General features: G+C 41.3%; 1 protein-coding gene across 2 annotated transcripts in view; it reads right to left on the reverse strand.

Moving 5' to 3' along the window:
* kcnc2 (potassium voltage-gated channel, Shaw-related subfamily, member 2) overlaps positions 1 to 13504 on the reverse strand; it is a 125430-nt gene extending 111926 nt beyond the window's left edge. For both annotated transcript variants that reach the window (XM_050035985.1, XM_050035984.1), the window contains exon 1: positions 12657 to 13504. In XM_050035985.1, the coding sequence (XP_049891942.1) occupies positions 12657 to 13211 (555 nt within the window). In that variant the 5' untranslated portion in view covers positions 13212 to 13504. The remainder of the gene's footprint in view (positions 1 to 12656) is intronic.
* Positions 13505 to 15639: the final 2135 nt, after the last annotated feature.

Raw genomic sequence — 15639 nt, forward strand, 5'->3', positions numbered from 1 at the left:
GTAAGCCAATGGCCGCCGTATTTGACAGGAATACATTACTGTCTGTGTCTGTGACCCCCGTTCAACCCACAATCGGTGGGATTCGCCTTTCGTTTCTGCTGCTGGTTGAAATCTGTAGGCTGCTCGCACAGCGTGCTGAATGATTTAAGCCTATTTTGCTCGCTCAAACCTATTTTAATCGCAAATGTGAGTGCAGTGAGGGACGGATCGCCACACTGCCGACATTTTACTCCGCGCGTCACGGCACGCTGTTTGATTGCGTTATCAAAACACACCGCTATTATTCGGCCTTGCTTTTAACTTATTCCACCGAATACCGAATGTGTGTTTTTTTGCAATATTCGGCCGAATATATTCGGTTACCGAATATTCGGTGCATCCCTAAAGTCAACCCATTCGTATGGAAAAACTGTATTAGTTTAGCCAAACAGACTTAACTGGAGGATTGTTTACAACCTATCTGATCATCTGACTGTTTGCGTTCTTTGTCTCATCTGGGTATTTTTTACCAAGGACAGAGGCATTCCCAGATCTCAGGAAGTAACATGGCCAAAAATATAATGATGATTAATATCCACATTGTAATAAACTGGAATTTAATTGCTATCAAATTTGTTTAATACCAGACTCCGTAATGCTGGACTATATTCTGTAATTGCCACAATTTCAGAATATAGTCCAGCATTACCGAGTCTGGTATTATAGCGAAGCAAATTGAATTTCCGTTTATCTTCCAAACTCTCTTGAGTCAGACTGACTGAGATCGAACAGAATGGGACCACAAGCTGAAAACAATAAACGTGTCATTGTGAGCTACATTTTGCTTTTGTGATAAAACCATTGAAATACTTCTGTGACATTCTAATATGTTGTGTAATAGTAGCACTAGTCAGTAGCAGTCATAAAGTCAGAGACAGGACATTAATTACAGAGCAATACTTAAAGTTTGCTCACATTTGCCAAAATTTCCCACCATAAGCTACTGGTCATACCAGACCAAGTAAGACTGACACCTTAAAATGTAACCTCAGTGTACTGAATTAAGCAACATTGTTTTTCACTGCTAACCATTTTAAAATGCAGGAGGAGGATTGTATTATTTATTCTTTTAAAAATGTCATAGTCTCGCTTGATCTGAACTGTGAACTTCAAAGTATCTCTGACTGTGTAATTATGATCTCAGTGGTTACCTTTATATCTCCTGTGTCTAATGTGTTGGTAATATGAATAATCGCTGCTCCATGAAGGAAATATAAGGCTTACACAGAGTCTGTTATAATAATTGTTTCTTTGATTGACAGGTGTATCAGCCATGTTGGTTGCTGCTTACTTGTACACAGGCTTCCTCCCCTCTGACTGCATTTGGATTTTGTAGCTAGAGAATCTTCCAAAGCACCCACATGGGAAATTTAAAACTTTTCCTCGTACATGTATGGATGATGTCACAGATAATATATGGTCCTAGAAATAATTACGATAAAAAACATCATTGTCATTTTAAGACCATTTTATGCCACTGATAAAATGATGATATAATAGCATAATAATGTAAGTACAACTTTTCAAAAAGCAATGAACTCGACCAGAAATGACAGTAAAATGTTTCTCACCATAGTTTCTTTTCTGTTCATTCTGCTTTGGCGCTGTGAAAAAAATGTCAATAACATCATAATTAGACTTGTTCCAATACCAATATCGAAAATGACTAACACTGTCTAAAATGCTGGATCAGGTCTGGGGGACTTCGCGAGCCTATGCCATAATCTGATACCATGTATTTTGTAAATAAACTTCAAAGTAATTTCACACCCAGATGAAATGCGAGTTTTCCCAGAAATCAATTCTTTGCCGATCTTAAACAATAGCTTACACAGCAGGTTGTGCTACTGCAGCCATGGGAAACTACTATTTTAGAGCAGTGAAGAACTTATTTCTGGTAAAAATGTGTAATGTTAACAGCTATTACCAAAATGTCAAATTAGACAATAAAAGATAGGTCTTTGGTGTTCTATATTCTATATTTGTTCATGTTTTTAAGATTTAACCTGAGCAATGCCATAAAATAATCATAGTATACAGCTAGGGATGGATGGTATGTCGATTTGACTTGATGTATCGCGGCCTGGCATGAGACTCACCTCTGTGTTTTAGTTCTCTGGCTCTCTCTAATGGCTCTTTCCCTCTCACAGACACACAAACAGACACACACACAAACACACAGACACACACACAAAGAAAAAGACTCACAATCACAGTACATCACACACGCTCGTTCCCCCATCCAAATCATTTTCTCCTGAGCGACAGTGTGTGAGGAAGTGAAGTTTGTTTCTAGCATACAGTGAATAAATCTTTACATTTAAAGGTGCAACAGTTTAAATTTCTGCTAAAAGCTAACTGTTGACCGAAAGCTTCAAGTTCACAGCAAGAACATCAACACTTGTTTCAAAATAATTATAATAATTATTTATACAAATAATTACAAATATAATAATAGTGGTTCTGCTTTGATTCATTTAACTTAACTACAACAGCAACTACAACTTTAACTTTATTATGAGAGTAGCTACTTTATTTAACTTTATTGTAACTGTAGTTCACTTATTGATTTTGTATTTTCATAGTCTACCTTAGATTGATTTCAAAATATCGGGATATTTATTCTGTATCGCCCAGCCCTAAATACAGCTGTTGATTTTATTTTATTTTTTTAAAATGCGATGTTATTGGATCGGTGCTCTGTATCAGCCATTAAACAAGTTCAGGTATCATAATCAGTATTGCAAAGGAGAAAATAGTCTAGACATCTCTAATACTTATCGTTACAGGCCATGTATATCTATCTGCGGTCAGTATGCTAACCAAATATGAAACTAACTAAAGAGACCAAAGTGCACTGCCAGTAGAGAAGACATCTAGCATTATTACTAACAGGTGATAAACTTAAACTGCAGTGTATGAACACCACAGTGGTAAGCATTTATCGACAAATGCACCATCAATTGTTGAAAAAGAAGCACACATTTCACATTACACCTATAATACAACAAAAAGGTGTAAATGTGAAAGTCATCCTCACACTAACCTCCTAATTACCACAGCTGCAGCCCTCAGCACTACTCCTCTACACTAAGCTATTATAGTCAACCAAAGCAGCGCAGGATGATGATTGGCGGGGCAGATTAACGTGACTGGCAGCGGCTACAAACATGCCCAGCGGCGTGCCGTCACCGCCCACACTCGGGCAGCCATTTGCCCTTCTCTCCTACCCAGCGTCAGGTCTGCTGCTGTTTACACGTCAGACTCTATTTACTCAGCGAGGCCGTGCCGTCTGTTTGCTGCGGATCAGCCGCATTTCCTGGCCTCCTACAACTTCAGACTCTGCACTATATGACTCAACAGGGCTTTCTGATGAGGCGGGCAGGCCAGTGTACACCTGTAGCTAGAGTTGGACAAGAACAAAAAGTAAAGATGCTAAAGCACATCACCATGTATCACCTCTGACAGCAATAAGAAAGCAGTTAGAGACATGCACACATGGATTGGTTGTGTTAGTGATGCTCCAACACCCTTTTTTTGCATCGCTGCCTCAAAACTAACAAGCGAGCACGCAAGGGGTTACTGAGCAATAAGGGTTCATGGTCGAGCAGGTTTCTGAAATCAATCAGCTTCACAGACCGGACGGATCTGAATGAAAACAGGCCGTGGTGATGAGCGATGATGTTGCCATGACAACAGGCAGGCTGAGCGTGCAGCCTGGCTTTGGTATCTTCAGGCGTGCGGCAGGCGGCACCCAGACGGTTTGGGTTTTTAACCTCTTAAGTGGAAGAAAGCAAGCTGCAGTCTCAGATGGGATCATGGGAGGATAAGGGGAGGGGGTGGGGGGGGGATGCGTGGGTGGGTGGGTGGGTGAGGTTGAGGTGTTGGGGAGGAGGACTACAAAGTCAGGCATCAGTTGAACCTCTGCTTCAGAGTGCAGACATGGGAAATGATAAAGGTGGTGTTACTGTTTTTATTTTTTGTTACCATCCCAATCCAGCAACGGCCAACTACAGAGATACGAGAGGGACAAACAAACAGATTAACACATAGGAGAACACATATATCTACAAACACACACACACACACACACACAGCCATATAGTCTCACTATTTTCATTTCAGAAAAACACGATCATAAACATAGAGGAAAAGAAGCTCTCTCTCTTTCTGTCTCACACAGACAAGTGAACACACCACACACAGCCGCTGTTAAAACACACTGCATGCAGATTAAAGAGGCAGCATTGAGAGTGAAGAGAGAACAGGATGGCTACAACAATAGAAACAGCGTGGGGAGCCCAGAGAAACACGCCTGCTACCGCTGACTGCTGGCACATGAACACTCGTGAACGAGTTGGTTAAAGGCACAGATCAGACTTTTGGGTTTTTCAGCTTACCTGGAGAAACAAACTCATGAGGGAGCTTGCTGAAAGCAACAGACCACTTGTGGGACACACAGTTGTGGTCTGACATCAGTTAATATGCTGTTAATGAATTGTCATGTTAGTTGGGATATACTGTAATTACTGTAACAAATGAGACAATGATGGACAGAAATGGTGCTCTGTCCTGTTGTTACTGCTATTGCCTCCAAAATTAGGACCACATTTCCCATAAACCCAGTCCCTTCTGTTGCAAAGAGGACATTTTTGCTTGCCCACCTTCCCTGGATAGTGTGCTGCATGTGTTTATTTCAAGAGTAGATTAAGAGATGTTAATTTACCACAGCTACCATTAGCCAGTATCAGAAACTCTGAAAGTCTCAGCTCTGTTTGCTGTGGGAGCAACACCACCCTCTTTCATTTATGTTGCATGATGCAATAGGGTGCATTTGCAAAAACAGCCAATTAGTCTATTTTTTCAGTCATACAGATTTGGGTAAATCAGACTTGAAAGAATCAGCATTAAGGCACTGCAGATTAACTTCTCTTAGAGGGACTGTTACATGTAACACATAATGTGATTCATAATTTCCATTCAAAGGTTCCATGTGGAGTTTTTGACCGTATGAGAGGGTCCCCATTTTGTTTGTCTTGTGCATGTGGGATTCCCCATTGAGCCACTTTGGTACAATTGTTAGACCTCAAGCAGACACGCTGTGTTCTGGTGAGTAACACTGAATGTAAACAACTTTTGCAAAAACTCCACAGGGCACCTGAATGTAGATACAGTAAACTTGGAAAAAAACAACTGCACATCTCTTTATTAATGTATTGTTTTCTTTCATTAATTTTCCCCAATTAACATTAATTTTTACACTTTAATTCTAACGAATGATTCAGTGCTATAAACAATGTCCTAATGACGTTCTGATGAAGTACTGTATAAAATGGAAACTACACAGCTATTGACAGAATAGAATTGGCCAACCTTATTTTAGGCCAACACAAACTCTTTAGCACATGCCATAGTCATATGATGTAATGATGACTCAAAGCTGGTGATTGATTGTCTTGTGATGATCACAGTTTTAGATGTACATGATCCACTGAATAATCCTTTTAGTTAACACCACACCACTACTGTTGTTAAAGAACAACCTACAGTTAACACTGACACCTCTGTGGTGTTAAGGTCAAAGGTGACCTGTGTAAGAGGACTGAGCTTTCCACACAGGGCTTAACAATAAGGACTGCCTGACTGCCCGCGAGTACATCAGCAGCTCAACTTGCCTGATCGGGCAAGTGGCAAAAAAAAAAAAAAAAAAAAGTTACAGACACTAATGGCACGCACAGTCACGGGGACATTTACATACATGTATTGGACGAACAAAGACATTTCTGGGAATGCTTTCGTGACAAAAGGGAATGTTATTCATGTAATCATATGTAACTATCTCTTAACAAACTGAACTGGACAAATATATTTCCCTGATAATGCTACAATGTGAACAAAAAATCCATGTGGAAATTGGCAGGAGAGCTAAATGTAAGCTGCTAGCAGTCGGTGGGCAGCATAGTCCTGCTTGTGTCCATCGTTTTTCCAACCCACTTTAGATGAAACCATGCCTACTTTTGCATGTTGAAAGTGGGCTGCCAGCAACAGGCCCGATGATTGGCTCCCAGCCTACTGCTGCAAGTAGAACTACTAGTAGTACTACACAGCTTGAGTTCATCAGTGGCTTTTAACACCATTAATTCCAAAAAACACAGAGGAACTCTTTCCCCTCTCATCCCTCTCCTTAGAGGCAGGACATTGGGTTTCGATACCTGTTTACCTCCTTTATGTATCTATGCGTCTTGTTTACACACGTATACCTCCACTGTGTTTCTGTTTTTACTAACGGTCGCTGGCTAAATTCAAGTTGCCACAGCCGTTAAAGGGAAACTGTCTGTCATCGCAGTGTGGGCAGTGTGTGCAGTGTGTGCAGATGAACAGTGTCTGGCTTCCCCCTGTGCCACGGGTGCCCGAAGCTCCCCACTCATCCTCATGCCTGCACATAGTGCCCACATTGCAATGACACACAGCTGGTGGAAAATCAGCAAAGTTTCCCTGAAACTATCCATACCACTATTTTCCAAGCCACTGTAGCTGTCGTATTTCACAGAGATGGACCTTCAGTGGCTAGACCGCCCCCAGATGCCTCAACAGCAAACTTGCCAGGGGGAGTGAGAAAGTGGGACTGTGGGGTAAATCCATGGGTGGGCCAGCTAACTAGCAGCAGTTTCTTTCAATGGCGCTCGCGGCCAATCATTAGGCCTTGACATCTGGAAGCTTTCATCATGCAGAGGTGGGCATGGTTTCATCTAAGTGGGTTGGAAAGAATAATGGACGCATCCTGCTTGGATAAATAACGGTGCTAACAGCTAACTGCGGTTGCTCTGAGTTTCTCATTTCTCTTTTACTAAGATGATGTTTCGGCCTTCAGGCCTTCTTCAAGATCAACAATCATTGTTGATCGTAACAAAACAATGTTCTTCTTTCAAAGGTTGTCTTGTAACATTTTGTTTTGGGTGGAAACTCAAATAAATCCAGTCGTTTGAAGGCAAAATGTGTTAATCAGAGCTAATATTTGACTAAAACTGTCATTTATTTCCTAATCATTTGAATTGTGTGTTTATATGGAAATAACTACTGTAGATGACCATAACAAAATAATTTTACCCCTATCTATCTTTGGGGAGAAGGACAGGAGATTGTCATACCATTTTCGACATGCAAGAATGTTTGTTGCTTCACATCTATGACACACTGTGTTCTTATTCTGATTCGTTTACTTAAATAACAGTCAAACATGACAATTAACTTTAGACTTGGCTGTTATTTGATAACCACTAATAAATAAAACAAATTGTATAGGGGCAAATAAAAACAACTTTGGTCGAGTAGATATCTAACCCACTGCCTGACAAGGCAGGTGAAAAACAACATTAACGCTGAACCCTGCACTGGCACGGGCTGCCTGGCTGAAATCACACCTTTCATTTCCATGGAGGATAATTCCACATTACTCTCTCCTAACGCCTTGTCAGGGGGTGGATTAGTGCCCCCGAGGGTTTAGACACACACTTGCTTTCATGCTCAAAACCTCTCTTTCTCTCACACACACATACACTGAGCCCTCCTCTGTGTATGAGTTGTGCTAAAAGGTTAACCAAAAGCCAGCTGTCCTTTAATAAGAGAGGAAACAAGGCATCAAGAAGGAGCAGCATCTCCATGCATGCTGCACCCATGGCACCAAACTGAGGCCTAACATGGCTGCGGGTGGAGCATCATCACCATTTGAAGGCACTTATAGAAACAAATGCTTCTGTGTGGTATTGGTGGCAGGGAAATGTGGCGTAACTTAATTTCTCTGTGTGCATACTGGGTGAGTGTTGGTGCAGGGAGACAGATGTATGCGTGTTGTAAACACAAGCATTTGGCTCCATCAACTCCCTTCTGCCAATGAAGCATTACTGAAACTAACTCAATATTTACCTCTGAGACATCCCTGCTAGTTTCTCCGTCAGCAGCGCAATCGCCAAAAACATTTCCAAGAACTTACCAATTAAATTTGGTGGAAGAATACAAGGAACAACAGATCTGACAGACTTCTGTGGTCATCTCCAGTTTCTCTTTAAAAATTAAGGATTTCATGCTGTGGCTGTAAAGCTAACTGTGATGTAATGTTAATATAACCTCAAATGTAGCTTTGGGAATGATATTTGGGTGTAAAATCAAGTTGAAGTACTACCCTCTGCAAGTATTCGAACTATAAAGTACACATCCTTTATCAGTATTCCCTTCACACATTAAAGACAAATCCCTGCCCTCATCCTTACTAAGAGTTTACAGACGGATTGCGAGAGGAAGACAAAGTGATACAGGGCACGGGCAATGCCAATACCACCCTCACCATATGACACACAGACACTCCTCTAGCCCAACCTCTCCTCAAGAGGGAGACGTCGAGATGGGAGACAGGAATGAAAAATCATGAACCGATTGAATCAACAAGCCCAACTGATCACTGATACCTATCACCAACTCATCGCAGGAATTCTGGGAATGCTGTTACTAATGCAGGATAAACATTCATTCAGTTTAGCTTCATACCTCAAATTATTATTTTAAGTGAAGTCAGTTTTATTTATATAGTGCCACAGTTAACATGAAAGGAGTTTGCAAGTTGGCTTGTGGCACTTGTGTTCTATCAGGATGCTGATGTATAGAAACAGCTGAGATTTTGACTGTGCCTGCTCCTGACGAGGCATAAGATTCGTGCCTGGCCTTAACTAAAAGAAGGCTTAAGCCTATGGTGAAACCAGTGTAACTTTTAGGTCGGACTTAGAACACAAAGTTACAACCAACTTAGCTTAAGGCCAGGTGTAAGCCCTGTTGGTGCAACCAGCCCCAAGTCTAAACATTACTCTTTAATTTACAAAGACCCACCAATTTAAACAAATTCCCATCAAGAGAAGGCCCTTACATGTAACATTTTACAGGGAATAACACTCATTCTGGATTGTATCTTTAACAAAGGGGATAGTTTAAAGGTCAGTTCACTTCATCTTAAAATATGTAGTATATCAAAGATGTCCTATCCCAGCACAACTACAAAAACACATACTGTATAATGAACAGCCATCTTCTAACTGCTTCCCTTCCTCAAACATCCGCATGTCATATAAAAGTGCTTGTAGTCCTGTTCAAACAGCTTTCTGTAGACGATGAAGAGGAGAAATGATGTTGCTAAATTTGCTACACTTTTTTTTTTAACTATTTATGGTATGAGGAAAAGTCTACTGGTGTAGATAAACAGCTTGATCAGGGTTTAATTTGATTCCTCTTAATCAAAGAATGACAGGTTATAATGTGTATTATTAGATTATATATTCAAATGATAGAGATTTAACAGTGAGGAACTTATACATCCACTGGATTAAGCACTGCTGTAGAACAAATGCAGAAAAAACTCAGAAAGGCAACCTTCATGATTGTGTGACACTGTAGACCACACAGCATGATAGACGTACAATGTGATGACTGCATAAAATAGTAGTTCATGATAGCAGCTAGTGGGGAGACAAAGAATTAAAAATGTCTGACAATTTGTACTGATATTCTTTGTCCAAATACTTCTGTGTGATTGTGAAACATAAAAAAAACTTTAACGCAGTTCTTTCCAAGAACTGTTTTTGCCACTTAAAGTCTCTGAAATAACATTCAAATCATGGCTACACATGGTTTTATAATAGCCCATTTCACAGTCAATAGAGACTGGATCCTTTCAAAGGAAATGCTGAAGGGAAGCCTACCCTGAACTTGAAGTTAAGACTAATATAATGGGCTAATATCAGCTTCGGGGAAGAATTCAGAAATCAGCTCAGAAGTAGATCATTTTACTCTAAAGCTTCGAGTGTGATAGTCAGATTAAAGTTTCCCAGGCCTGTATCTGATTTGGGATGCTTTAAGACTGTCAGGAGCATTCTGGGAAAACAAGCCAAAAGGCTGCACTGGTGGAAGTTGCTACAAGGTACAGGTGGTCAAACATCAGCCTGCTTCACAGCGGTTAATATTTTCTCTTAAACAGTATATTAGCACAATGGTAAGGGACACACTACAAAGTATTCTAACTGGTATGTCCACATATTGAACACAGTGTGTTGCTGAACAAAATTGCATTATGCTGTGGCTAAAGTAAATCCAGGCTCAACTCTGTCTGCAGTACAACACTGCTTTTACTTCCTAGAGCCTTCTGTGAGCATTTTTTATCACAGCATTGTTGTTGGTCTGACATGACCCTTAAAGCACTGCTACTTGCAGAAAGTTTTATCTATCTGGTTTAAGTCGAGAGTTATAACATCCTTAAATGGTTTAAAGGAATAACTCCACATTCTGGGAAGTGCTCTAATTTGCTTTCTTGCTGAGTTTCGTGAAAGGATGGATCACTCTCATGTCTGTCCGGTAAATTAAGCTGTTAGTTCCAGCTAGCAGCTGGTTAGCGCTTAACATCAAGACTGGAAGCACCGGAAGCAGTTAACCTTGCTCTGTCTAAAGGGAACAAAGTCCACCAACTAGCACTTCCGATTTTTCATCTAACTCGCAGCAAGAAAGTAAATACAGTGAGCATATTTATCAAAATGTATAACTAATCCTTTGAAGGTCCAGTGTGTAGGATTTAGAGGCATCAAACTGAAACATGTGCCAAGCATGTACCACAGTGGCCGATGTGAAAATGCAAATGGCTCTATCTGTAGTTGGTGTTTGGTTTGTCTATTGTGGACTACTGCAGAAACAACATGGCGAACTCCATGGTAGAGGACCTGTTTATTGAAATTATTTTAAGGTAATTAGTTTGAGGGGATTATAAACTAATGAAAACATTATTATGATTATATATTCCATTTCTGCCGATAGATGCCTCTACATCCTACACAGTGGATCTTTAAATGCTGTTTGAGGTTTCAGAAATTGCCAATACTAAGAGTAAAGCTGGACATTCAAGAAATGATTTGCTTTTTGATTCAAACTTGTCAAATTTATCACTGCAAAATATCAATATTCAAATTGAATTGCTTTTACTTTTAGTATATTTGCCCTCAAAAGGTAAAATACTTAACATTTAATCAAATATACAGCAGAAAGCTGCTGCAGCGCTGCCCTCTAGGGGTTGAAACTTTCAAGCAATGTCACCTCTAGCCACACCCCAGTGGTGTCACAGCAGGTACTTTGCCAGTGACTGCTGATATCAACACCAGAGAGAAAAATATAGGAAAAGAAAACAACCCTCACCTGTCAAACCTGAACTTTAATTAAAGATTTTAGCTTCAGCTGTTATGCGTTTGTATTACTGGTTGCAATGGCATTCTGCCTGTGATGTCATGAAGACGTGTGTGTGGCTGTTTTGCATTAATTTCCATTCACAAAACATGACATCACAGCCAGCAGTCATTCACTCCTGTAACACGTCAGCCTGCCAATGAGGGATCGATTTGCTGTCCATTACCCAGAATTCACCAGAAGCCTGCGGCCAGCTTAGCAGAGCCCCTGTCCTTCACTGATAGTGAAAAGTGACTGGTCTTTAGAGACAACTGTTGCAGACAATCTTTAATATGCTGATGTAAAGTCCATTCAATGCTCTGGATTTTAAGTATTTAAAAAATGTTTGATGAACAACTGATTTATTGATTTATAATATCTGAGAATATATTATGTTTGTGCAGCGTAATTTTTCTAATAACGAACCTCCTGGTGTTGAAGATTCAAAAGGACACAAAATACACAGGATCAGTTTTGTCGACATGGATGTCAAATCTCAGCATGTATGCTTTTGAACTGCACTCTATCCAGATAAAACTTCAAAATTCTAAATTATTTATAACCAAAAAACCCTAATGATCAGAAGGGAAAGACAAAGATGCCACATGTGGCCTTTAAGTTTACACCTCTCCTAATCCCTGCATGAGCCAATGCACTCATTTGGAAAGATAAAAGTCCCACACATTTCTTTTGTGTTTATCATAAATCGAGCAGTTCTGAATGAGATGTAAGCGAATAACTAACACATTGTGAGTGATGAAAAGACACTTCTAGAGCTGTAACCCAATAAACAAAACCCTTGCAACAGGAACAACAGAGTAGCACAGATATAGGATGCGTGGCTGAAATAAACAGCATCAGATTGCAACAAATGTAGGATAGCCTCTGTTTGGCACAGGCCTACACACCTAAAATACACTGCTGCTATGAATATCCATCCTGACAGAGTGTTAACACCTTGTTTGCTTGTGACAAGTGGAAAAAATCTGCTTTTTTTATGTGATAATTACACCTGTTCCCAAATCAGGCTCTTAAACAAATTTAGCATCTTGAAATGAGTCTTAATAAGGCAGATTAGTTCAGCAGAGACATTCATTATATCAGTATAATTCATACAGTATAAAATGTTGGAAAGAAATGGTCTCACACCACTCCAAAACATCTCACTTTTTAGAGGAATGCAAGTTTTTGAGACTTTATGATAAACTTAGAAATGACTTTCTTCGCCCCTTTGTGGGAGATTTTGTGTTGAAATAACTTGTCTGTATGGGCATGTTACTGTGAATGAAGGAGAAAAGGTGGGGAGTGAGGTGTAAAGTGGGGTTATTGTGTATATTTGGAGAGCCCCAGACGCAGCGGTGCGCCCTTACCCTCGCCGCCCTGGAGGAGTAGGGATCCTCGAATAGATTCCAGACCACCGGCTGCCACTTCCTCCACAAGCTGACATTACCGTCGGCAGCAACATCCTCAATGCCGAGCCTCTTCCCTATCTCGTCGTCATCCTCTCCGTTGTCCACGTTGAGCTCGAACACGTCCAGAGCCTCCTCCGCGTCCCGGTGCTGCCGGTATGTCATCCAGCAGCAGGGCTCCACGTCCGTCTCATCGATGCCCCAGAAGGACAGCTCCTCCTCGAACAGCGGTCCGCACACATCCGCCGGGCAGTGGAGTTTCCCGGTGCGGTAGTAGTTGAGCACGTAGGCGAAAACACCCGGGTGGCGGTCGAAGAAGTACTCGTTGGTCCGCGCGTTGTACTCGATGAAGCCGGGGACTTGTTGCAGCTGATCCAGCACGGAGTCGATGTCCGAGTCGGAGGCAAGCAGGGCCAGGCGCGTCCCCGGCAGGGTCTTCAGGGTGGTTTTGTAGGTTTCGTGCCTGGTGCCCCCGACGTTGAGGATTATCCTCTCGTTGTCGTCAAACTTGCCCATCGCTCTGTATCAGACATGACTTGATGGAAAGCGGGGGAAGTTGGCGAGTGCAGTCCGGAGGTAACGGCGAGCCCGACGCGCACACACCCACAGTCCTGTTCAAAAAAGCTCCAGGATTTTGGCCGAGGTGCGCAGCATCTCCGATTTCACTCATCCGACGCTTTCGTGGCTATTAAGGGGGCCGAGGAGGATGTCCATCGTTTGATTAGGAAAATGATTTCAGGTAGGTGGAGGTCGTCGATCTGTATCCCACAATCCGTTCAGTCAGTCAGCGCTCGGAGTGTTGAATGATCTCAACCGGTGGCTCCAACAAGACTGCGCTGCTGCCGTTGCGCGTCTCCGGCGTCCCTGCCCTCTCCAAGACGCACAACCGCTCGTCAGCGTCGGGCTCGTTACTCAAAAATATGTAACGTCAAACCAGAGATTCCTTTCCAGAAAGTAATGTCGGCTGTCTAGTCATCACTCCCTGGGAAAAGTCGCTAATTACACGTCTTTTCATTTAGACTCCAACGCTGTTGTTTCTGTGCATTAGAAATCAGGAGAAGTTGGCTTCAGGGAAATTAATCAGCGCTCATCTCAGTGCTGCTGTCACTGTCTGGACAAAACAAAGAGAAATGATTTTTTTCTCATTGGTCTTTAAAAAACCACGAACTCCAAACTCTCGACTATTTTAGATATTAAAAAGCAGGGATTCCAAGAATAACTGTCTTTCAAAGCGATTTAATCATTTCAACTTCCAACAGGTCATTTTAAGAAGCTTACATCATCCGTTGTCTGTTTTCATCCTTAAATTGTTCAGATGGGTTTCTACCTACCATCACAGGTTTAATTGGATTAATTTATTCTTAATAGGCTCATGATTTCACACACACACACACACACACACACACACACACACACACACACTTTATATATATATATAAGTGTGTGTGTGTCTGTGTGTGTGTGTGTGTTTAAGAAGAGAGGGAGTTTCCTCTGAGCATAACAGAATGAGGGATCAGGACTGCTGTGGGTTTTGAGTAATATCCTCTTTCAACATGTGTGTATACATAATGTTAATACATGATTGAAACTGCAATTTAATCCTTTGTGTTGCAGCATCTACAGCATCAGGTACATGTGACCTGAAAAATGATCCAGTATTATTTTGATTATTAATTTTAGGGTTACATTTTAAAGCAAAAACTGACTGATTCCAGCTTCTCAAATGTTAATATTTGCATAGTATGTCATTCTTCTAAAATATTAAACTAAATATATTTGGGTTTTGGCTTGTTTTGCATGTTTTACCATTTTCTGACATTTTATGGACAAAATTAATTGATTAATTGTGAAAATAAGTGACAGATTAAGTGAGAATTAGAAAAAATCATGAGTTGAGGGCCCTGTATAAAGCTGATGGCATACAAGAATTAGGTAGAGGTGCAAGTAAAGTGTTAAGAGAGTAATATTAATGATCTCAAGAAAACAACAGATTCATGAACAAAGCTCTAGAGTGCTGCAGGGACCGACACGAGAGTTAGCACCAAGACGGCCAACTTTAGATTCTTTTTCTGGATCTATATCACAGTGGGTTCCACCACTGCCGTGCTTCTTTAGGAGACTAGCAGCAGCCCTGATTCTATTCATTTCATTGGGAAAAGTGAACGTGAGCAAAGGGCCACAGGCTGGATTCGAACCCGTGCCGCTGCGGCAAAAGCCTTGTACATGGGGCGCCTGCTCTACCACTAAGCCACAGACGCCCCAGCAGCCATCTTTTTAAAGACATGTAAAGGCTTCAAACTTTATGAGTCGGGTATTTACTGATGTATTTTATGTTGTAGAACAAAACATGAAAGGCTCTTTAGCTTGTGCTAACCAAAGATCTTATTTCAGGCCTCTAACCAAAAACCCATTGACTTCTGGAAAAGGGATCAAGAAGTGCTAAAATGTTAACTCATTTCTTGGTTTTAGGACTCATTCTTGCACCACTATGTAAAGCCCACAAAGCCAAAAGCCAGTAGAGCAGATGGGGGTGGTGGAGAGAGCTGGTGTGCCACCTGTCAGATGGTGTTGGCATAAAGGTATCAGCAGAGTCAAAGAGAGAAGTGTCGGGTCATAAAGGCCATGCTGTACACCTGCATAAATATGATCTAATGATACTAGTCAGCTGGTAGCTGAGCATGTGAGGAGTCACTGATGGTGAAGCTGAAGCAGCTGATGGAAGTGAGATTTCAGAGCTCTGACTGAACTAATGCAATGCCCCATCAATACCAGCACTTCGAGAGGTATTGTAGTAAATACCACAGCAATAGTACTGCTAAGAATAGAGGCAGTATAGTAGCACTAGTAATAGTAGAAGTTGTAGTGAAAGTAGCAGTATTAGCAGGAGGTATGCAGGGCCGGATCAACCTGCTTGGGGGCCACAGGGCAAAATTTGCTCTGGTCC

The sequence above is a fragment of the Epinephelus moara genome, chromosome 23 (assembly GCF_006386435.1).
Source record: "Epinephelus moara isolate mb chromosome 23, YSFRI_EMoa_1.0, whole genome shotgun sequence".
In the NCBI taxonomy this organism is placed as follows: Eukaryota; Metazoa; Chordata; class Actinopteri; order Perciformes; family Serranidae; genus Epinephelus; species Epinephelus moara.